This window comes from Mesoplodon densirostris, chromosome 18, assembly GCF_025265405.1.
Source record: "Mesoplodon densirostris isolate mMesDen1 chromosome 18, mMesDen1 primary haplotype, whole genome shotgun sequence".
Taxonomy (NCBI): Eukaryota; Metazoa; Chordata; class Mammalia; order Artiodactyla; family Ziphiidae; genus Mesoplodon; species Mesoplodon densirostris.
The window spans coordinates 12,987,306-13,011,564 of record NC_082678.1 but is presented as its reverse complement, the minus strand read 5'-3'; the positions used below and the strand labels follow the sequence as shown (position 1 = coordinate 13,011,564).

Below are 24,259 nucleotides of genomic sequence, written 5' to 3'. Positions count from 1 at the left end.
TAGGAACACCAAGGCCACAGTCTGTGCCAGGTGACCTGCTTCCTTGCTGTCCATCGTGGTGAACACACCCACCTTGATCCTGGCGGCCGAGCGCCCCCGCGGGGTCCGGTCACCCCAGAAGCCAACCACTCTCACGGCACTTAGGGCTCCCGACCGAGCGGCCGTGCCTCCCACTCTAAGTTCTGACCCACAGAGAAGGGGATGGGAGCCCTTCAGGGGTGCCAGGGCTCCCCTCGAGGGTTTATTCCTCACTGTTGTGGGGGAACCTGTGTCTGGATGCTCCCCGGTGGGTGAGCGGGTCTCACCTGATGTTCTGTCTCCTCAGCCTCTGAGCCCCTCCCCCTGCAGGAAACCGAGGCAGATCCGGCATTTCCCATTCACTCGCAGGGGGGTCGTCTCTTGGACCGTGTGTCAGCCGAACAGCCAGCCAACCAGTCAGAGCCCTTCCTGCTCCCGCACTGTGACCTCAGCTGCAGCCTCTGCTCGTGGGCCCCTGTCAACACCTTGATCTTCCCTCCACTGCACCCCACACCCTCCTCTATCCCCTCGCGTGTGCTCCCATAAAGCAGAAGACCCAAGTCACTCTTCCGGAGTGTAGCCCACCTCCTCACGGGTCACACCTCGTACCCACCTTCAGCGGTCTCAGGGGAGGCTGTCACCCTTTCCCCGGGAACCACAGGGTTGACCCCTCAGACATGGACGTTGGGGGAGGGGCTGACACCACTGCGGGGAGGGTGGTGGGAAATGCCGCTTTGGGGACATTGCCACGGGGCTGGGAGCTGGGTGGCCCCGCCCACATCTGCTCATGAACTTGACGGTGCTCATGAACCGTCGCCTGGGCCTTGCTCCCAGCTCCTACCCGGTATTTTCTTGAATAAACGTTTCCTCTGCCTTCTTGAAGGAGAGCACACATCGCACTGTGGCATCAGAGGCCAGAAGAACGAGTTTGTAATGAAAGCAGCTCACTGCCTGGTGAGCTCATCTATGTCCTCGTTAGGGGGCCGCACCCGTGACCTGACCTGATACTTCTCATGCTGTCGGCGCCACCTGCACATTCCAGCCCCAGGTCCCAGCACCTGTCCCTCCCCCAGCCCCTTCCGGTGTCCCCTCAACACTGTCTCCTGGTCTGCCCAGCCCATGTGATCACCCCCTGGACCCTCCCGAGACCCCCAGGGCCCGCACTCCACACCCATCCTGCATGGGGGTCTGGGGCCCAGGGAAGGTGAGGACCACACGGCACATGGGATCTCACACAACCATGTCCGCATGGGCCACCAACTCAGCGAGGGGACCCTCAGTCGTCCTCCAAGGCTACCTTCCCTACTTCTCCTGGTTCATCGGCACCGTCCATCCAGATGGAACCCTCGGGGCAAGTGGACGATGGCCTATGGCCGCAGTGACACCTCTGGCCTTTTCTATTAACTGGGGCATCCCCCCTCCCCCCTAGCCCCACGGCAGGGCCCACAGGCCTGCCCTCAGCCCCTCCAGCGGAGGTAGCCCTGAGCTGCCCAGCCTACTGTGGCCTCTCCCCAGGGCTGGGCGAGTGAGAGGGAGGCTAACTGCGTGAGGGGGATGAGGCCCCACCTCACAGGCTCCAGACAAGCGTGTTTTATAGCCACCCCTGCCTGCTTCCCTGCGCTGAGTCACCGAGGTGCGGGTGACCCAGAGCTGACTCAGGGAGGGCCTGTCCCTGGGGCTCCCAGCTGGGGCCGCAAAGTGGGGGAGCCCAGTCCACTCGGTCAGTTCCCAGGTGGTGACAGCACTGTGCACTGTCCACTCCATCCCCCACCCCTGTTCCCAGCATGTGTCGCTTCCCCTGGGGCCAAGGTGGGCCTGCACCGTGGGACCTGGGCGGGGAGAGCTCGGGTGGGCCTGGGCTCGTCCAGGGTGTGCACAGACCCTCTGCTGAACCTGCCTTCTCTTTTTCTTGGGCAGGAAGGGGATTTCATACCTGGTTTCCTTGAAGGTCAGAGTTCCCCTGGTCACTTTCTCTATGCCAGATGCCCAGATTCCTGGGCCTACAGAACAGGCCACCATGTGCAAGCGCAGGGGTGCAGGGCCACAGGGGGCTGGACAGGGTCCCCTTCACCCTGTGTCCAGCTGTCAGCAGGTGTGGCTGGGAATTCATATGTGAATGGGACTGCTGGCTTGGCACCTCCAGGGCCGCTTGCCCTGGGCTGGTGGGTCCCGGGGCAGGACTGCGGGCTGGGGGAGGGGCAGAGAGAAGCTGTGTTCCTCATACAGGAGGTTTGGGGAACAACTGAGAAAACAGGAACTCAGACCTCTCTGCAGGGGGATCTCATCTCCCTGTGAGTTCCTCACCTGCTATTGGAACCACAGTGGTGTTGGCACCATCCTGGGAGCAGGCGACTCTTCCTCAAGAATTTAAAGGCGAAGGGTCATGTCTTCTGCAACTTATAAATGGCCCAGTGGAAAATGAACAAATGTGCACACACAAGACACATAAAGGTGTGCCCGCGTTGACAGTGGGTGGATGGATCGGAGGGTGTGCAATACTGGGTGCACGGTACCTGATTTGTGCAGCTTCAGACTTTTGAAAATGCACAACTGGGACGTAACTTGGTAATTGCTGTGTCAGAAACTCCCCTCCTCAGGGAGGCAGCGTGGTTCTGAGTCCTTCATCAGAAGTTGGTTCAACCGGCAGCTGACTAGGGAGCAGCCCATCTACCCCCATTCTCCCATATGGGAACATACGGGAGCTCCAGTTGAGCAGTGAGCCTGGCACACGGTGAGGATGTGGACAGTGAGGCTGGCACCCATGCACACACCCTCTCAATATCACCACCCTGGAGTCTCCAGGGCCAGGGATGAACCCAGCCCAGCTTAGGAGCCTTGATGACAGGGCGGGTGCAACTGCAGGGTTGTAGAAACGTGCACGTGCTGGGGGCACTGCCAGGCCTGGCCTGTAGCTGCCAGGGACAGTTGCTGGGATGGAGCCCAGCAGGCTTCCCAGGAGAAGCGATGCGTGAGCTGAGTGAGGAGGAGGGCTGTCAAACCATGAGCAGCACGTACTCACCAAATATGTGGTGCAGGGTTGGGGTCCTTCTCCCCTGAGGGGCGCTGCCTCAGGGGACTCTGAGCACAGAGACATTCCTGCTGGTGTGATGGCTGTGGGGTCACCGCAGCTCACCACCTGACAGAGTGGGATGCTGCTAAGGCCAGGCTGGACAAGGTGGCTGCAGCAGACAACGGCGATGAGGGCGCAGGGATAATCATACCCCCGGCACTGTCCTTCAGTGCTCACCCAGTGCACATACCTGGCAGACCGGCAGGAGCCCCTCACTTCTCCCTCCCACTTTTCGCTGCCGCATAGACAGCAAACATGCCAGCAGATTAGGTTAAGGAGGTGATTGCATGAAGGTGTTTGGGTTGGGGCCAGCCAGCACTCTCCAGGCTGTTTCACGTCATAATTACATGTTGCCGGCTGCAGTTGTTAAATGTTAAATTACAAGCATTTGCTCGTGATCCATCATTTCATCACAATTACAATAATTATGTCCCTATAAGGAGGTCAGCAAAAATGACCTCGAAAGAGGAAACAGAGTGGCAGAAATGACGGAGGCCCTGAGGCTGAGCAGGGAAGGTGCTGGGTCCATGTGTGAACCTCCCTCAGCAGGTGGGGGGGGTCTGTGTGTTTTCACGTGACCCACATACGTGATTGGCAAGTGCTCTAAAATATTTTTTGAATGCCAAAGAGAGAATTTCCTGGACATGTCTGGGAAAACTTTTAACGTTTTTCTGGAGGCATCCAGTTTCTAGGGGAGGAAGTTGATTCTTCAATGAGCAGTTTCGGGTGACTGGACATTTTGAATAATAGAATGACCATCAATACACATTTGAAGACCTCAAGACTGGGCAAAAAATGAAAGCATTTACAGAGACTGGGCTGTGTTAGTGTCTCCAAGAACTCATGCTCTAGGGAGAGTGGTGGGGAGGGGGCTGGGAAGAAGGTGCCTCCCCACAAGGTCCCGAGTCCCGCTGAGAGTCAGATGGCACCTTGACCCCCGAATCAACATCTGTGCTGAGCCAAGGTTATCACACCCACCTGATATGAGGCTTTGTGTGATGATGTCACACACCCTACATCTCCCTGAGAATCGAGACCCCACCCACTTTGCAGAGATGAGACTCAGAAACAGACCCTGACCCCACTGCCCGTGTGAACCAGACCAGAAAGAGCTCAGGTCCATCCATCACCCACAGGGCCTACCACACCCCAACGTTCAGAGGCTGGGAAAGGGTGTCCAGCCCCACAGACCCCACCCCAGCGAGCCTCCTTCCTCAGGTGGTGGGTTCCTGCCACACTTAAAAGAACGACTGGACTGTCATACAGAGCAAAGTAAGTCCGCAAGAGATAAACAAATACCATATTATTAGATATGGAATCTAACAAATAAAAAAAGGTTCTGATGAACGTAGGGGCAGGACAGGAATAAAGACGCAGAGGTAGAGAATGGACTTGAGGACACAGGGAGGGGGAAAGGTAAGCTGGGACAAAGTGAGAGAGTGGCACTGACATATATCACTACCAAATGGAAAACAGATAGCTAGTGGGAAGCAGCTGCATAGCACAGGGAGATCAGCTGATCAGCTCGGTGCTTTGTGACCACCTAGAGGGGTGGGATAGGGAGGGTGGGAGGGAGACGCAAGAGGGAGGGGATATGGGGATATATGTATACATATAACTGATTTACTTTGTTATACAGCAGAAACTAACACAACATGGTAAAGCAATTATACTCCAATAAAGATGTTAAAAGAAAAAAAAAAAAAAGAACGACTGGAGAGACGGCAGCATGGTCACCTGCTGCACGCTTGGGAGCTGCAGTTGTCCGGCTGTAACCATGGGTCATGGTCTCACTGAAGGCCACCACTGCTGCCTCTCGGGCTGGCCCCAGTCAGGGGCTGCACCCCTGGAACTCCCCCCAGAGACGTGCCCAGGAGGCATCAGGGAAACATTTCTTGAGTGAATGAACAGATCACAAGTGAAGGTTGATACTGACCTGAGTTTGGGCCACGGACTCCCTCACTACGTGCTCTGCATGGACCTATGGGGTGGGGCAGGCAGCTCTGTGGGAAGCGCCTGCATCACTGCCCCGCCATACGCAGCAGAGGCGAGGCCCAGAGTGTGCTCCTCAAGGGTACGCTGAGCTATGCTGTGTGGCCTCTGTCATCGCTGAGCCCTGTCCCTCTGCCGCCTGTGCCCCATTCCTCTGGCTTCCTGGGGCTGTGGAAGGTACTCGGGCAGGACGGTGGGGCTGTCACCCAGGTGTGGGGACAGGCAGCTTTGCCGTCTGACCCCAGTGGGTCTGGTCCTGCACTCTGCCTTCCAGCGGGCATTCTGGTGTTGGGGGGACTGTGAATGCTGGGAGGTGCCTAGCTTCTCTCGGACACCATGACGCCCGTCTCCTTTACCACTATGGGTGGGGGCACTGCTGTGGCCCCTTCCTGGGTTTAACTGGTAGAAAGGCTCACTAGGAAGTGCCCCCCCAGCCATCCATGGACTAACACACCCTAAGGTTCTCTGACTGCCTGGGATCCTGCAGGGTTTCTCTGTCCTGCCAGGCCCTAGGGCGTGAAGCGGGGCAGGCGGTCACTGGGTGGCCTCAGACACACATGACCCACCTCATCCTGCTGTCTCAGCCCCAAACATCATATGCGCCCCCCCCCACAAGAGCTGACACCATGAGCACCAGGAAGTGGCTTTGCATGGCCAGGAGGGCTCATCAGCCCCACCTTGCTGGGCAAAGAGGTGCCAGGAGGCCCAGAGCTGAGTGCCGATATGAGGAACCAGTTCTGCTGCTCCTGCGGCCACACCCTGAGGCTGGTGCTTGTCAGGAGGAGGGAAATCTGGAAATTCCTGCTTCAGGGACCCTCCAGGAATCCAGAGGCACCTGTGTCTCCAGAAGTGAGGGCCTGTCACAGAGACTTAGGTCTGATGCTCCCAAGATCCTATCAGATTCTTCCAAGAAGACTGCCAGAACTTTTGTTTTTTAATTAATAGTCTTAATTTTTTAGGTTTACAGAAAACTGAGCAGGTAGTAGAGAGGGTTCCTATGTAGTCCCTCCCCTGCCCCAGATTCCTCTCTTACTGGCATCGCCAATGAGTGTGCACAGGTGCTATAATCAATGAGCCAATACCGACATATTATTAAGTGAAGACTGCAGCGTTTGCTCCTGTGTCATTGCTCTGTCAGTCCTGCATGCACCATCGTGCTGAGCCTGTTTTAGGGAAATGGACCTGGGCAGAGGTGGTTTGGCAGCCTTCTAGGTCACAGCGCTGAGCCTGGGATGGGAACGAGCTCCGTGTCGCCCCAGAGACGGCTCTCCCCTTTGGTCCAGCGGTCCCTAGAGGATTCTAAAACCCTGAGCAGGTCACTCAGGCTGGTAGCACTGACTCCGCATTTGTAATGTGAAAGGGCCCTAAAGCTGCCCCGCCTCTTCCTCTGTGTGAAGACCTGGACCCTGACCAGCCACAGGGCCCTTCTGGGGTGGATGCGCCTGGCCAGGCTGCTTATAAAGCATTTCCTTATCACCTGCAGTGCCCTGGGTGAGAAGTGCTGCTGTGCACACAGGCTCGGCGGGCACAGAGGTGGTTGCAGCTTCCAGATTCCAATGAGTAGACCCCTCTCCCCAGCGGCCTGGGTGGCAGTTTCACTTGGCTCACTTCTCAGAGCAGTTCTGCACCCTGGTACCTGCAGCAACAGGGGTGTGGTGAGGGGGTGCAGCAGGCCCCCAAGCCCAGAATGCACGTGTGTAGTCCTCCAGCCTCGAAGCTGACTTTGGGTCTTGGGATGACATCACTGTTTTTGACCAGGCAGGGTCTTTGCTCCGGGCTTTGGCTGGGTGGGTTGACCTGCTCAGTTCCAGGGCTGCCCTAACAGATTCTTCAGTTGTTACCCTCTTCAAGGTGGAACGATGCCCCCACTGTTGCCCCAGCACTCCTGAGGGCAGCTGTCTCTCAGCCCCATCTGTTTTGGACCTGCAGACTCTGGCTTCTCTAGAGGGTGATGATTCCATCCCTACAACCAAATTAGACTTCCAAACCTCTAACCAGATGAAAGGGTGCAACATGAAAATAATAGGCACAGGAAGTCACTCCCCTCCCCTGCAGGTCACTCGAAATTCCTCCTGAAATATATCTTGCCTGGAAAAGAAATGCTAAAACAAGGTCAGATTTCTCCGCCATTTGATGTTGTTTCAGGCTCTGGAGCTCACTCAGACCAACACCAGAGTCTGAGGAAGCAGAAAAACCTGCTTTTGTGATCCCAGGGGTGGCTGCCTGGAGTGCCACGGCTCCCTCCCTCTGCCTGGCAGACCCTTATCATCCTTCCAGAGGCCAGTGTGCTCTGGGCTGCCTATGCTCCCCTGTCTCCCCCACTGGATGTCAGGTACCTGGGGGCCCCAGTGGCCACCTGGTGAAGGCAGCCGCTCTCATCACGCTGCACTCACCAGGCTGGGTCCCACTAGAACAGGGACCTCAGAGGGAAATACGGCACCCAGGGGGCATTTGGCAGTATCTGGGGACAGTTCAGGTTGCCAAGCCTGGGGCTGGGGGGACGGCCACTGCCAAAATGCTGCTAAAATCCTACAATGCACAATTGGGTCCCCACCACGAAGAATCAAGAGCAAAGCTGGTGAATCGGGTACCAGACTAACTCTGGAGCAGGGACGGTGGGGACCAGCAGGGAGCACAGCAGTGATACACAGGAGCGGTGGCCTCGACAGGCAAATTCAGAGCCTTTCTGTGAAATGGGTGTTCCAGGGTCCACCGCACACTCAACAGTGAGTCAGCCACATCACCAGCCACAGTTGGTCCTCCCCTCCCCCATGGGCCGCAGAACGGGGCAGAGTCTGAACTTCCGCAAAGCACACTCAAATCCTGTGGAGGGTGGGTGCCAGGAACATCTCTGAGGGCCTCAGGCTGGTCACACAGCAGTGGCATGGCCAGGTGCCCCTGCTACAGCCCAGAGGCCATTGCAGACTCAGTCTGCACGATGGGGCCACAGCACCACCACTGCTGGACGGACCTGCTGGCCAGGCGCCCGGCTTGGGTCCGCACGTACTTGGGGTCTCGGGTTTCTACCCCGCCCCCGCATCGTACAGGCTGGGGACGCGTTGCTGCCCGTCCCCCTCCCGCTCGAAACTTCACTTTCCAGCCTGGCTCTTCTCTCCCGGACCCTTCTCCAAGTCCCTCAAGCGGCCCTCTCCTCTCCGCGGCGTCCTAGCCTGTCCCACCCTCGGGCCACACGCCCCCCCAGCGCTTAGTGTCCCCGCCACGCCGCTGACTCCGGTATCCGCCGCGTCCTGTCCGGCTCCCTGGGCGCGGGGCACAGGCGCACTGGGCGGAGTTCCGGCGCGCGGGGGCGGAGCGGCCGGGCGGGCACCGCCCCCCAGCTGAGCAGCGACCAGGACCGCGGACTTGCAGACTTCAGAGGCTTAGGCGGCGGCGGCGGGCGCGGAGGTCCGCGCCCGGCTCCAGCGGATCCAGGGGCTCGGGCGGCCCCGGCTCCGGCGGGGATGGGCGGGCAGCCGCCCTGGGGGCGCGAGGGGCGCGCGACCTGACCGCCTGGACTCAAAGCCCGGCCGCTTGGCAGCGCCGGGTCGAGGGTCTGCTCGGTGGGCGCGGACGCGGGGCCGGCGGCCGAGCCGGAGCCAGAGCATGCGGGACGCGGCGCGGGCGGCCGGGGGGCGCACGGGGCAGCTGTGGCCGAGGCCCCCCGCCCCGGGCCCTGGGCCGCCACCGCTGCTGCTGCTGCTGGCCGTGTTGCTGGGCGGCGCGGGCGCGCAGTACTCGAGCGACTTGTGCAGCTGGAAGGGGAGGTGAGTTCGCGCGGCGCGACCCCAGCCCTTGGGTCCACTCCCCTCCCCGCGGGCCGAGCGCGCGGGGGCTCGGGGGCCCGCTCACCAGGCTGAGTGCCGTCCCCTCCCTCCCCCGCCCCCGGTTTTAGAACAAAAGAGCCCGCGGCGTCCCGGTCCCCTGGCCCGGCGGACGCCCAGGGGGAGGCGCGCCTGCAGCGCGGTGGTGTCAGTCGACTCCAGCAGCCCGCTCGCCCCGCGCCGGACCGCGCCGCTCCCCACTTGGTTCCCCGAGAGCCGCAGCCTGGACCCCACGACTCCTCACTGTGGGCAGGCGGGGGTCGGCCTTCTGGCCCTTCCCGGGCTCTGCGCGCCCCGGGCCGGGAGGAGCTGGGCCTGCGCTCAGGGCCGAGCGGGAAGGGACGGACGGGTCCGCAGGAGGGAGCGGCGGCTCCGGTAGTCGGAGCGGGGGCCCTGGTGCTAACCGCGCACCGACCAGGTCGGTGCGGGCGGAGACCCGCGGGCGGGCACCTTGCGCGGGGCGAGTTCGGGGCCTGGCGGAGCCCCCCGCCACGGCCCGTGAAGGTCAGGCCGCCCTTGGCAGCGCGCGCTGGGCTCTGCGACCCCCCTTCACGCCCTCTGCCAAGGCAGGCAGCCGAGGACTTTTTTTTAAAAAACTGCAGTGTGACAGGCAAGTCACAAGCGTGGGCGGGGGTGGGGGTGAGGGCGCAGAGAACCTCCGTCCGCCAGGGCGCCGGCCCCGAGCCAGGCACCTCGCTGTCGGAGAAGACTGCTTGGGCTTCGGCAGTTGCGGATTCAGGAGTTCGCAGAGGGAGATACTGGCGTCTCCTTCTCTGAAAACGCTATGGGCCGGGGCTGCCCTTAGATCTGGGTGTGTCCCTGTGTCCCACCGTGCGGGGCCCCTAAGTCCCTGACTTCTGATGGGAAGACTCCCGCTGGCAGACACCTCATGCTGTGGGGTGTCACGGGGTTATTTTGAGTGAAGACAGTTTTTTTCCGAGAAGGTAAGGGTTGTGCCACTGTGCTGGGTTCTGCGTCAGCAGGGCAGTTGCTGGTCCTCTTGGATACGTACAGACCCAGTTCTCTGTGGAAACTGGCAATTACCCTGCTCCCTTCTCTCCACTTCCCAGCCTCCTAGAGTGAAGGTCCTGGGCTCCTGAGCTTGGGCTGGTGTTGCCCGCCCTCCCTGCTGCAGAAGTTCTCCCAGCTCACACCACAGCAGTGGTGGTAGAGCTGAGACTGGAGCCCTGAGTGGCAGATCGGAGCTCTGGGGGAGGGTTGGCCTGGAGAATGCTGGCGCCAGCACAGAGCTGGCGGGGAGCCTCTGACTCTGACACACTCTTCTGGGGCTGCCCTCTCCCCCTCGCTGGTAATTAAACTCCCTGCTTTGCAGCCTCTGCTGGATGAATCAGTGCATCCCCAAACTGAGGCCTTGGGGTGTCCTGCTTCAGCAGATCAAAAACAGAAACCCAGTCCCACCCTGTGAGCTTGAGTTTCCAGAGGAGGAGCTGACATCCTTTTCACATTCTTGGAGGACCATGTGCCTGGAAGAGGATGCCTCCCCTGGAGCCCAGAGGGAGCTGTGAGCGAGGACTGGTCAGGGGGCCAAACTGCTCCTGGACCACGCAGGTGTTTGCAGTGGGTAGAGGAATCCCTTCACCTTCCTGTTCCTGTGCATCTTCTTATCTACCTCGAGAAGAAGGGCCACTTACCTGCGGCCCCTCTCCCTCCATCATTGCTAATGGACCCCTGGACTTGGACACCCTCCAGTGTCCTCCACTCACCCCAAAGGCAGAACCCGGCCAAGGGCGGCTGCAGTGGCTGTAGGAGCTGTGGGCGGGATCTGGAGCAGAGACAGGGCCAGGTCACATTCCTGGAGCATAAGCCCCCCTTGCATTGTAATTGCTGCCCCCAGTTATCATTTTTTTTTCACAAATCAGCTGACAGATTCTTACTCTGGTGTGCTGGTTTGCCTGCTGACTCTATAGCATTTACGACTTTTTATGAGCTGTTCTAAAGACAGCACAGGGTGGTGCAAGCCCTGATGTACCGGGTGGATTCTGATCCCCTGATAGGAAGGGAGTTGTTTTTTATGACACTGGCCACTCACATTTGACAGGCCTAATGTGTTTCTGGGTGTTGCCAAGCAATTAAGTAGAAGGTTTTGAAATCCCTCTCCCTGTGCAGGGGCAGGACGTGCCCTAGCTTTATTAGGCCCTGGTCATAAAGGTGGACCGTGAACTTTCCTACTGTGATGGGCTGGGCATTGCCGGTTATGTCACACCTGGGCTATCTCTCCTGCAAGGTGGGGAAATGAAAAGTAACTCCAGGCAGGAGAGCCTGTTGGTTTCGCCCTTGATCAGAAGCTCTTCCTGACTTCAGTCAAAAAGAGACCATCACTTCCTTCTGGTGACTCAGGGTTTGAGCCAGGCTGTGGTTGTGAGTGGTGTGGGCTCTGCTGCCACCACACTGACCCTGTCAGACAGTCCCCATAGTGACTTGGAATATGCCATCTTTCCCATAAAGGTGCTTCACAGGTGTGTCCTCCTGGGGGGGGGGGGTGACACTTGCCGACTCTTTTTTAATGTATTAATTCAGTTTAAATAATCCAAGATCAAATCAGTCTTCTCAGTTTCCTAAGGTTGAATAGAACCAGTTTTTTTCTGCATCCTGTAGCTTTGTCATAACATCAGAAAGCAGTTATTTCATTTTTCTTAGTTAGGATGTCACTTGCATGTCATGTGAAAAGTGTAACATACCATCATCAGTGACCATTACTGCTGTGGTGTGTTTTTGCATCTCCAGCACTTTTGCTGAGTAGATGTCTGTCTGAATGGAGCTCTTGCTCTGATGAGAGTATGGACACTCCTGTGTTGGGTGCTTAGTGAGAGCCTTGTTGGTCCTGACGTTTTAGCAGAATGAGAGAGAAGAGGCCGAGCAGGGCCCGGGCAGGCTCCGGGGACGGGCTGGACCTGTTAGAGGGTGAAGTGATGGGCGCTTTATTTCTCATGTGTCCACTGTCGTTTTGTTCCTAGTCCTCTTTTAGGCAAGTGACTTGTGAGTAAATGGATGCACGTGGTCATATACGCAGGCTGGTGGATGGCAGCCCCCAGTCTCAGGTCCGCCTCCCCCTGGGCAGCATGGGCTGGCCATCTGTCCCCACGAGGGCCCCCTCTGCCCTGCCAAGACGTGGGTGGAGGGTGGGCCTCCCCATTTCACCCTCCACTGTTGGGGTTAAGGCAACCTCGTGAGAGGTACCCACAGCCTCTGGTGTGAGTTCTCCACTCCCTCAACCCCTAGGTCCCCCTCCTCCCACCAAGAGGGAAGCGAAGCCTTGGAAGGGGTGGTGTTTGTGGGAGGGAGAGTTGAGGATTGGTGCCTGGGCATGGCGCAAGTGTCCAGCTGCCCCTCAAGGCTGGAGCCAGGAGAGGAGGGACACTGTGATAAAGTTTGTTTGGCTGCATAAGAGCAGAGCTGATTATAGTCATCTGTGGCAACCACACACCATTTAGTCTAATTTTGTCACCCAGCACTATAATTATGCCCATCCCCTCCTATGTGTCAGATGAGCTTGTGTGAGTTTTATGTGACTGTAATTTGTAAGTCTGTTCTGCGTGTGCAGCCCTGCTAGGCGTCTGAGGCCAAGCTGCTCACGACCCAGGGCCTTGGGGGCGGGGAGTGGAGTGAGGAGGGAGTCCACCTCCTTGACACCTCCTTCTGATGTGGTCTGCAGGGTGACTGTGCATCCCTAGCCTGCAGCTGGCCGTTGTATGAAAAGTGAGGCTTTTCGGGGCCTGGAGCATGAGTCACCAACAGTAAATGCAAACCATATGTTATGTGTTTTCTCCTCGGCAGAAAAGGTTTCTGGTAACTCACTCAGGCCAGGGCTCTGAATATAGTATTGTTTATTTCACATAAAAATCCTAAGAATGTGGGTGAACCTGTCTGAGATCTGATCAGAACCAAATTTCATGTAATAAAACACTTAGTTGAAGTCACCGTTGAGTTCCCGGGCTGCTTGGTGTTTATGACGTAACCGTTACCACAAGCTGACATTTACATTACAGTTTTGAGTAGGGGAAACTTGAACGTTTTTGATGGTTTCAATTTCTCGAAAACATAATGTTATGACTTACTCAAGACCTGCCTCCCCAAGAGCATAGCACACTTCATTTTTTCCTGTTTGCTATTTATTAGGAGTGAAACCCACTGGGCTCCCCAACAGTCCCCATCGGGAAGACAGGTTATCTGCGGACCTTTTGTGTCCCCCTCCCTTTGCTTTTCCACAATTCCTTCCCGCATCTCCCTGTGGAGGACCTTGACTTTACTTTTGTGTCTTGCTTTGATGATGTTTGTGTTTGTTTTGAAAAAAATACGATTGGCAACGCAGGATCTTCAGGTTTGCAAATGAATGAAAAAGCAGTCAAATCATCGCCTTAAGGAAAATATGAACACCGTGTCTAACGGGGATCCTGAAGACAAAACTCACCAACAACCTACACGCCCCCCTCCCCCAAATTGCTAACATTCCCAGTTCGTTTAAAAGCTGCTCCCTGGAGTGCGTTATTTATTATATGTGCATTGCATTCCAGCGTGCCTCCTGTAACTTGAATCTGCTTCTTGGTCTTCACACTCAGTGGGAATCTACCAACATTTCCTGGCCCTCATTTGGTTATCTGGAACTTGGGTTGGTGCCAAAGTCCCACTAGTGTTTCCCTGTTTATTTTTTGGAAGAGCCGTCGTTTCCTTAGTTCTCACCTCCACGGCACCCATCACTGCCCCTGTTCAGGGGTTTCCCAAGGACACGGGCTCAGAGGCCAACAGAGTGTCCAGGTGGTGAGAGGGTCTGGGAGCCAGAAGCTCCCACACTTACCAGAGTGCTCGGAGCCGGTGCGCTGGAAGGAACTGGGCGGGGGAGGCCATGTGGCCACCCCTCCCTGGAGATGGGCCCTGAGCCGCAGGGTGGAGACGGTGCCAGCCTGCCTGTGGGTGAGGGGTGCTCGGACGCCCGAGCAGGCGTCTCCCGGCTGACGCATCTCCCCCTCCACAGCGGACTGACGCACGAGGCCCACAGGAAGGAGGTAGAGCAGGTGTACCTGCGCTGCTCCGCGGGCACCGTCGAGTGGATGTACCCGACCGGTGCGCTCATCGTGAACTTGCGGCCTAACACCTTCTCACCCTCCCGGCACCTGACTCTGTGCATCAAGCCCCTCAGGGGCTCGTCGGGGGCCAATATTTATTTGGAAAAGACTGGAGAACTGAAACTGCTGGTGCGGGACGGGGACCTTGGGCCCGGCCAGGCCCCATGCTTCAGCTTCGAGCAGGGCGGCCTGTTCGTGGAGGCGACGCCCCAGCAGGACATCAGCAGGAGGACCACGGGCTTCCAGTACGAGTTGACCAGCCGGCATGCGGGGCCAGACCTGCACACCCTGTCAGGTGAGTGTGGTGCCCAGGGTTGGGTGGTGGCCTCAGGGGTCCTCTCTCATCTCCCAGACCCCCCAGTCATCTCCCACCCCCACCTCAGCACAGCCCCTGAACATGCTGCTCGAGTCCATGCTTCAGGCCTGGCAGGTCTGCCTGAGGGCGGCCGAGGGGCCCTCCTGGGAGCAGGTGCCCCGTTAGTGCTGTGGGCCGTTTGGACTTGGGACGATGGCCACGGGTCAGAGCAGAGCTGTGATACGGTCCTGGCCCGTAATATGCTCTTCTCCCCTGGACCAGTTTTTTTTTTTTTTTTTTTTTTTTTTTTTGTGGTAGGCGGGCCTCTCACTGCCGTGGCCTCTCCCCTTGCGGAGCACAGGCTCCGGACGCGCAGGCTTAGCAGCCATGGCCCACGGGCCCAGCCGCTCTGCGGCATGTGGGATCTTCCCAGACCGGGGCACGAACCCGTGTCCCCTGCATCGGCAGGCAGACTCTCAACCACTGCGCCACCAGGGAAGCCCCTGGACCAGTTTTGACTGTGATTTGAAATGGGTGCTGTTACCATCCAAACTGCCCCAGAATTTCTTCTGACACACCAGTTGGCCGAGTGCTTTTGGCATCGGCTGCAGTCCCTGAAACACTGAGTTTTGGGTGGAAGTTGAGTCTGATTTACGTTCCAGAGCCATGCAGAGCTGGGATGTCCTGAATCGTGAGCCATTCCCAGGTTCACAGGCCATTTTATGTGTGGGTGTCAGTGAGGGCACCAGCACCGTGCCATGCAGGGCAGCTGAGTGGCTGTGATGATCTGGGAACCTCAGGTGAGGTCCCGGAGGGAGTCTCTGGGTGGCCGAGGGCTGGTGAGTTGGCTTTAGATTTTCCTTCCTTTTTTTTTTGAGGCCAGCAGGCAGCTTTGCAGGGCCCTGTGTGGAAGGCAGTGTTGGTCTCTGGAAAGTTCTGTGGGCAGAGAGAAGTGTGTGGCCCCAAGAGCTCTCACACAGGGAAAACTCAGGGTCCTGTCTTATAGATAGGGACAGCCAGGCCAGGTGCAACCCTTGCTCCAAGGCACAGATGACCTCGTGGGGTCCGAGCGCATGGGGCGGGGGTCGGTGGGGCTCAGGTGCACCATCTGCTTCAATTCCCAAACTAGTTGGTAGGAAGATGCCTCCCAAGGGGAAGGTGTGAGTTTGGGTAATCGTGGGGGCAGGTTCCAGGAAGGCTGTTCCTGCGGTGACCGGCCAGGATGATGGTCAGTGGGGGGCGCTATGGCATCGAGTGTTGGAGGCGAGGTAGGGATGCTGCTCACACTCCATAGTGCATAGGGCAGCCCCACCACAGAGAATGACCTGGCCTCAGGCATCAGCACAGGACACCCCAACACGAAGAGTGACTTATTCCCAAGTGTCAGCAGTGCTGAGGTGGAAACACCTTGTTTGAGGGCTAGGCCAGCCCCCCAAAATAATATAATTTCCACATTTTAGTGAATAAAATCTTCCATTGGAAAAAAACCAGACCTACTAGGATTTGAAAAGCAGACTTTCTCCTGAGTGGGAATCTACATTTTATTGTTCTGTGTTCTTGGCTCAGATGAGTTTTCAAAACCTTAAATCTCTCTCAAACTAAACTGGTCTGTTAATAGAGCTTCAATGTATGACTCCCCAGGTAGGACCCCTCCCCGCCAGGGCCTGACTGCCCAGGTAAGACCCCTCCCCCCTGCCCCTGTGCCTGCCTGGGTAGGACCCCATCAGGAATGCTGAAAGCTGCTATAAACCCCAGGACTTGAATAAAACTTTAACCACAACAGCCTTTATCTTGATCACCAGCGAGTGATCACCCGGCTGGTTGGTGGGGGTGGTGGGGGGACGCTAGAGATAAACTCGCAGTAAAAACAAAATCTGGAAAAACCCGGTCACCAAATTCGATGTGTCTGGCCATGGTGATAGTTGGCTGATGGGGTAGATATTAGGAACTTGCTAACATTGCTTTTACTGATTAAAATGTTGATGGGTTGAGGCCATTCGGCTGCTGGTCACATGCTGTGTCCCGCTGGAGCTTTGTTCCACTTTGCTGTGAGGCTCCCACCAGATTCTTGGAGGCCACGGCATAAGGTGCTTTTCATGCTGCCACCTGAGTGCTCCCGTTGGCACAGACCAGTGTCTCTGGTGGAAAATCCACAGTGGAGTCACAGCCTGGGGTGACTCAGAGCCTGTGGCTCAGCCCTAGGGACCTGAGACTTTGTTTCTTTCCCCCTCCCTGGGGGCAGGGTCTGTGCTCCCCCAGATCCCAGGTCTACGTTTCCAGGCTAGGGCAGTGAGTGGGTTTGGGAGAGGCCCGTGGGGTCGCAGGGAGAAGGCCCCGTGTGATGGGGTGGGTCGTCTGGCCGGGGTGCCATACAGGACACGTGGCTGTGGCTGGACGTTGGGCTGCTGGGGTGCCCTTGATCCCCCAGACATACGCCTGCCTGGCCCTGGAGTGCCTCTTTAAATCTGGGGCCCACAGGGATCCCGGAGACCCTGGGGATGGTGGGGTGTGATTGTCCATCTGCCCAGTGGCTGGGGTGCTGGCTTGGGGCAGCACAGATACAGTGACTGTCAGAACTTGAGATGGGGATGCAAAAGGCTCCTGGGGTGTGGGAGCTGCAGACCCAGCACTTCTCTGTCCTGAAGGAGACAAGGGCAGCAGGGATCAGGGAGGCTGGTGCATCCCTTCTCCCCAGGGATGGGCCCCTAAGCTTTTAATGCCAAAGGAATGGGTACGTAATGTGGAATGCTGGTGCCGGCCATCTGGCATCAGTGACCTCCCCTGGACCAGGCGGGCTCTCAGATGACAGCGCTCTCCTGTCTGGCCCTGGCTGCAGCAGGGAGACACCAGTGAAGCCAAAGCCCCAGTGTGTGTGCCGTGGAGGTGAGCACATGCCCGTGACCTGACCTGCTGGGGAGGTGAATGAGCCTTCTCCCTCACTGATGAATCACGAGTTCCAGTTTGTGCTGATATGAAATTAAAGAGGCACCGTGGGCTGGGATCCCGAAGGAGAGGTGTGCGTGAGCCTTGCTCACCTGCCGCAGCTCTGGGTGGTTCCCCAGGGAGCGTTTATGGTGAGCATGTCAGCCTCGTGTCCATCGTGTTGCATAATTGGCCTCCCTGTATGGACTGGGACTCACCAACAGCCAAGAAGAGGCCAGGACGGAGAGGCAGGCAGATACAGGGGGGCAGGCGGGTGGCAGTGGGACTTCAGCCCCCCGGGGACTCGGGATTTGGCTGCCACGTGGCAGGAAGGGGAGGACCTGCTCCCCTGCCCTCCCCCCTCCTCCGAGGGCCTCGCCAGGCACCTGAGTAACACGGCACTCCTTCCTCTGGTGCTGGAAAAATCTGGCAGGATACAAAAGGCAGGCAAGTGGCCAGATGCAACTCACTAATGGAAGAAGCTCCAGGCCACACCTGGACTGTGTGCTGAAGCCTCACTGTGGACCTGGCCAGGCTGTCTGAACCATCCTCCCCAGGGTCGCAGCACACTTGGGGAAACAGGCACCACCAGGACCCCCATTGCCCAGTGGGCTGGGGGACGCGTTAGGGTGGCCAAAGAGGGAGGGTGGGGGTGTTACTCGGTCTGGTTCCAGGGGACAGATGCAGACCCCGTCTCTGTGGTTCTCCTGGGGCAGCTCAAAGGGGCCCTGGATTCCAGCATGTTCTTTTACTACTTAGGGGCTGAGAAGCAGGGGCTCACAGGCTTGGCCACATCCACGCTCTGGGGTTTGGGCTCTGTGTGATGCCCACCCAGAGCAGGCCCCCGGTGTGCAGGTGAGGTGGCGGGGGGGACAGTGGTGTTTTAGACCCCCAGCCGGAGGGGAGTGGGGGCAAGAGGAATTGCCCCTGTGCCGGCCGTGAAGACCCAGAAGTGACTCCCATCGCTGCTCGTGGGTGCCGGGTGGGGTGGCCTGGGTCCCACAGTTTCTGATGTGCTTCATCTCGCCATCCCCTTTGAAACCGCTCTGTTGAGGAGCCAGGGGCAAATGATCCCTTTGGGGGGCCTGGGAGGTGCAGACCCCTGCTGGGATCCCACTTGGGCACCTTAGAGTTTAGGGGCGGCCTTGATGGGCCGTGGGGCATAAACAGCAACGTTCAGAAGTGAAAAGAAACTTCGTTATTTCCTGGAAACAGTAAAGGAGAGAACTTAATTAATTTTTTCCCTAAGATTCGTTTAGATTCCTGCACCAGTGCTTTTCCAGCCCCTGTAATCATTGTAAAATTACTTTTCATCTTACCCAGCTCTGGACTCTGGGGGTGGAAGGTGTGACTCCTCTGGCTTCCTCACCAGGAAGAGGGGGGGAGGGGAGTGGGTGCGGGCGAGATAGCTGGTGAGAGGCTAAGCGTTCCCTGTGCCTGCACGTGGGAGATGGGGTTTCACAGGTGGCGACCAGCCCCGGCCAGGTCCCACAGGGTCCTCTGGGGTGATGTCAGCCTGTGGCCTGGAGTTGGGATGAGTTCAGGGTTGTCATGGATCAGAGGAGGCTCTCTGCTCAGCGAATACCGCTCACATTCTGGCAACGTTGCTCCCTTTCCTCCCCTCCCTGTTAAAATGCTTCGTTCACCACCTGTCGCGGCTGCACTGAAGACCCCAGAGGGTGTCTCACGCATCGTGTCCACCCCAGTCATCCTTACCTGGGCAGTCTCACCCGCCAGACCAACATCCCACCATCTACAAACTTGTCCTGGGCATCGGGCTACCCAGGGCCTGACAGAGGGGTGCCGCCCTCCCCACCTGTACCTGCCGCTCTCACCTGCATCCCTGCTGCAGCCCCCGGCTGGCCTCCCTGACCCTGTTTTTTCCTACTTCATTCAGTTCATTTTATGCATATTCCAGAGTAAACTTCCCGACGTCCACATCCCAGCCCTCCCCTTTCCACGAACCACAGGCCAGAATTCCACCCGGCCCCTGGGCTGCCCCCTCCCCACCTTCCCCACAAGGAAACAAGATTCGATGTGTCAGAAACCAGCGCATTCCACTCAGCCTCCACGAGCCTAACTCCAATTAATAATTGTTTCCAGATTGCTTCTCTTGGCGTCCACAGCCTGGATTCTCCACAAAGGTGCCTACACTTCATAAAGCTCAGAGTCATAAGAGAGTCTTGCCGGGGGGCTTTGTTAGCTCAGCTGTCAATGGCACCGGCTCGCTGGAGCTTTGGGCGGGAGGGTCGGCAGGCTGCTGACCGCGTGCCCCCAGACCCACCGGATTCCTCATACATCCTGTGTGGGACTGGGCGCGAGTCAGGGCAGGGAGCCCAGGACGAGCTCACGCCACCTGTCTCCCCAGCGGTCAGCTGAGGTCCCGGGGCCTACAACCCACAGAGAGCTCGAGGCTTCAGGCCTTGGTGATCATACTCACCCAGGCCTGGGTTTTGACCACGGTTTGTGGCCTGGGCCCGTCTCAGCTTCTAAAGAGCTTGTGCGGACCTTGCCTCCCGTTCACCCACCCTTGGAGTTTGCATGGCCTGGTCCCGAGGCCCCAGGCAGGGGCCTCTGACCCGGTGGGCACTGGGGGAGCCGCCAGGATGGGAAGTCTCCCCACTGCCGCAGGCCCCTTGGCACACGGGCCGGAATAAAACGCCGCCTCTTGTGGGATGTGAGCCTCCCCGATGTCTGCAGGGCCGTGCTCCCCATTTTCCTCACTCTGGGGTCTCTGTCAGGCCCAGCGTGGGCAGCAGGCCCCCAGCGGGTTAGAGGTGGGGGACCCCCAGTGGGCCACCCTCTTTTAAGAAAGGCCTTGAGGCTGGGGGTCCACACTCGTGACAAAAAGCCACAGGTGGGCCGAAGGCTCCGGATTTGGAGCTGGGGAGGGAGGTGCTCGGTGCTCTCAGATGCTTCAGAGGCATCCGACAGGCTCTTCTTGTTCTGCGGCTTCTCCTTTTTCCTGATAACTTAACAGAAGCGCCCGTGAGTCATGCACTCCCTGGACTAGACTGGGACATGCACATCTACCCCCGCCTGGGGGCAGGACGGGAGGGCTGATGCTCTGGATGCTCAGGGCTGGTGCTCTGGATGCTCATGTCCATCCCCAAGGGGTCCCAGGATACCAGAGACTCCAGGGTCTCTGTTGCCCCCATACATATTCCAGGTCCCGGAGGCCCCTCCTGTTCCCTGTGCATCTCCCTGTCTCCTCGAGGGCCCCCGAGTCACTGCAGCCCCTGGGCAGGTGACAACTCAGCCCGGTTCAGGGGCTTCGAGGGCAGCTGGCCAGGCGTGCTGACAGTTGTAGCTTCATCCAGGCCCAGTGGGTGTCAATTCTGGGGACTTTGCAGGGCCTTCAGAACATGAAAAGGCAGAGGGCAACTTGTCCTAGTGAGAGTTCACGCCTAACATTTCTGTTGTTAGGGAATCTGGGCCCAACCCTAGAAACTAGAAATAGGTGAGGAAACGTGCAACATCAGAGCCAAATAATAAACTTGTGTCTCCCCAAATCCACCGCTGAGTTAGGAGTGCCATGGTCCTGGGGAGTCCCCAGAGCCTCGAGGTTTCTGTCTCCCCCGAGCCTTTCTGGAGGCCTTACGCCAGTCTGAGGCAGTAGGTGAAAGGTGGGGTGAGAGCTGTACCGGGGGGCAGAGGTCCACCAAGAAGGACTGGTTTGTCTGGAGTAATCAGCCCCCGCCCGGGTCTGGGGAGTCTCAGAGGGGATCCTGTGAACTGTTCTTGCTGTGAAAGGTGTCTGGAGGTGTTTGGAGGTGACCACCTGGTCCTGTCGGTTAGACGAGGACCCCCACAGCTGAAGCAGGTGGACGTGTCCCTCATGCCCACCAGTGCCTTTAGCAGGGTCACCTGGTCCTTCTGGGCAGTGCCTTGACCCCTGTGGAATCCTGGTGGCAGATGGGACCGTGGGGGCAGGCAATGTGAGTGGGAGGCCCTGGCATTTTGGGGCCTGGCCACAGAGGCTGAGTGAGCTCTCGGCCAGGCTGGTGTCAGGGACGTGGCCTCAGATCAGCTCGGGTTGGTTTTGGCGCCGAAGAGCCATTTACACATGAGCCCAGGGGTTGTTTGCCCGGCACGACGACAGTAATGAGCTAAGTGTGATCGAACGCAAAACCGCACTCTCCCTCCCTTTTCACGCCATTGCAGGTGGCCCAGGTGAGACTGGGGCCCCTGGAGATGTCTCCCCATCTGTGCAGCCGAGGTTGAGGCCCTGCCTGCTCTTGGCACCCTGGTTTCAGAGGTGTGGGGCCTGGACAGTTGCTCCTGACGTCAGAGGACTTACAAGATGTCGTGTGGTCTACATGCTGTGGGTGGGAGGGTCCCATGTTCATGCACTGGCCCCGCCTGACCCTATTCTCTCCCCACAGCCCCGTGCCGCCCTTGCAGCCACACTGAGGTGCTCTTGGCTGTCTGTACCAGTGACTTTGGTGAGTGTGCTGGCGGTTCCCGCCACATGGGGGAACTAAACCCTCTCGGGGGAGGAGACTCTGCTGAAGACCCTGGGCTTGGCCCCCCTTCCATCACTGATTGCAGTCACAGGAAAATGCCTTCCTTTCCGCTCTTTAGAGTGACCCCAGCCCGAGAAGGGACCTGTGTGCAGGGCGGGGAGAGAGCTGGGAATTCCTATTTAAGGTGGGAATTCCTATTCGAGGTAATACTGAGCATTTTCCTACTTGGCGCGTGAGTCTAAGTCCTGGCTCTAGCCTCTCCTCAGTGCCCTGCCTGCCTCCAGGTCCCCTGCAGGCACCACAGCAGGCGTTGGAGGCCCTGTTAGGGCCAGGGTCGGGATCAGGGACTCAGCCGCCTGCTTGTGATGTTGGCACAAACGCTCTCAAGTTAAGGGTGGCAGCATTCAGGGTGAGTTCGATGGAGCCGGCCCAGCAGGACCTGGCTCTGAGCCCCCCAGGCTCCCAGGGCCGTTGGGTGGTAGAAGTACAACCCTTTCTTCTCGCTGGCCCTGCACAGAAGGGATCTGGGGCCGGGCGGTGTCCTGGAACTTGTGCCCTTCTCCACCCTTCTCCTTCCCATCACCTTCCTCCTATGTAAGCCTCACCATTTCTGTCTGATCTTGATATGGAACCGTGGCAGATCTTGCCTATTAACTGCAGTGACTTTTCTTGTTTTAACTTGAAAACTTGGTGCACAACGTGATTCATATCTTCTGTTTTTCTCCACTTCTGTGGCTGGCCCTTGGTAGAAAAGCATCTCTGCCCACGACGGTGTGAGTGACGGGGAAGACCCCTAGGCAACATCTTGTGTGTGGATTGTGGTTTTTAATGAAAATTTCTGGAAGGCAGAGTTCAGGGTCAGCTCCCGGTTCTGCTGCTGGGGGTGGGAGGTTGATGCGTGCTGTCTGCTTGGTGAGCACCCTGTTGACCACTGACCCCCCCCCCCCGCCCCGTCTCCTTCCTCTGCAGTCGTCCGAGGCTCCATCCAGGATGTCACCCATGAGCCAGCGCAGCAGGAGTCAGCCATCCACCTGCACGTGACCCGGCTCTACCGGCAGAAGAGCAGGGTCTTCCGGCCGGCCCCAGAGGGCGAGGGTGGTGGCTGGCGGGGGCGCGTCTCCACGCTGCTGGAGTGTGGCGTCCGGCCTGGGCACGGCGAGTTTCTCTTCACTGGCCACATGCACTTTGGGGAGGCCTGGCTTGGCTGCGCCCCGCGCTTCAAGGATTTCCAAAGGATGTACAGGGACGCTGAGGAGAGGGGGCTGAACCCCTGCGAGATAGGCACAGAGTGACTGCTGGGTGACCGCTGCCACAGCGATGGATACGCACACTGGGGTGGGTGCCTGGCGCTCCTGCTGGGGAGGTACACGCTGGTTCTGGCCAAGGACTCCCTGACGGATTGACTGGAGATGCTGTAACATGCCAACTAAGTTATTATATTTTTTTTAAAAAAGAAATGTTCATAGGAAGCAAACTCCTGTGTCGTAAAATGCCTTCGTGTGCCGTTTCGTACTGTTTTCTGAGCATCTGCAGTCACTGCATTCGGCTGGTGTGTTGGGTGAAGTGTGGGGGCCGTGGCCCACAGCCAATACCTGACACCAGGCTTGGGTACCATTCAAAGTTTTTCTTATGATGGAAATTTATGGAGCCAAATACCTATGGTGTTTTCATTTTGTTTCTGCTTTTTAAAGAATGAACTTTGCCGGCCATGGTCATTTTGCGGCTGCAGGCTGTTTCCATTCCAGGGAATAAAGACCAGCCTCTGACGGATCAATGGCGCGTCTGTCTTTGGCCCTGGTCAGTGGTGTGTGGCACTGACCTAGGGGCCCACGTCAGGGCTTCTCTGAGGGAGCCCCACGGCCCTGGCGTTAGGGACCTTTCACACTGGGCCCAACTATAAGTGAGGCTGTTGCCCCCACGCTCGGCCTCTACCAGATGTACCCCCCGCGTTCCTGGTGGACCACCCCCATCCCCTTCAGCATCTGCCCTCCTCCTTCCTGTTAACCCAGATCTTGCCCTTCCACCTCAGCTTCCCCGAGAGGCCTGAGCCCAGGGCAAGTGTCTAGATACCCAGGGCCTGATCTGGGCCCCATATCCTCAAGGATGAGTCAGTGTCCTGCAGCTGCCGAAACAAATGACCACAACCCAGGAGCTTAAACAACAGACACTTATTCTCTCATGGTTCTGGAGACCAGAAGTCCAAAATCAAGGGCCACGCCCCCTCCAAAAGCTCCAGGTGGAGACCCTTCCTTGTCTCTTCCAGGTTCTGGTGTTGCCAACAGTCCTTGGTCCTCGGCCTGTGGACACATCACAGTCTCTGCCATCCTTTGGCCTTCTTCCCTCTGAGTGTCTCTGTCCACATTTCCCTCCTCTCTCTCACGTCCACATTTCCCTCCTCTCTCTCACATCCACCAATCACTGGATCGAGGCCCACCGTGATCCAGTAAGACCTCATCTTAATCACACCTGCAAGGACCCCGTTTCCAAATAAGTTCACATTCACGGGTCCTGGATAGATAGGAATTTTGGGAGACACTGTTCATCCCAGTACAGGCGTCGCTGGGGTGTCATGTAATCAGACCTGAGCCTGCGAT

At 58.0% G+C, this 24,259-nt stretch overlaps 1 protein-coding gene across 1 annotated transcript; it reads left to right on the top strand.

Moving 5' to 3' along the window:
* The first annotated feature begins 8,469 nt into the window (after positions 1–8,469).
* On the top strand, positions 8,470–23,139 carry METRNL (meteorin like, glial cell differentiation regulator). The gene is made up of 4 exons (XM_060081398.1): positions 8,470–8,844; positions 13,892–14,277; positions 21,585–21,644; positions 22,635–23,139. Exons 1-4 carry the CDS (start codon positions 8,684–8,686, stop codon positions 22,955–22,957), a joined length of 930 nt encoding a protein of 309 aa, XP_059937381.1. The 5' UTR covers positions 8,470–8,683; the 3' UTR covers positions 22,958–23,139.
* Positions 23,140–24,259: the final 1,120 nt, after the last annotated feature.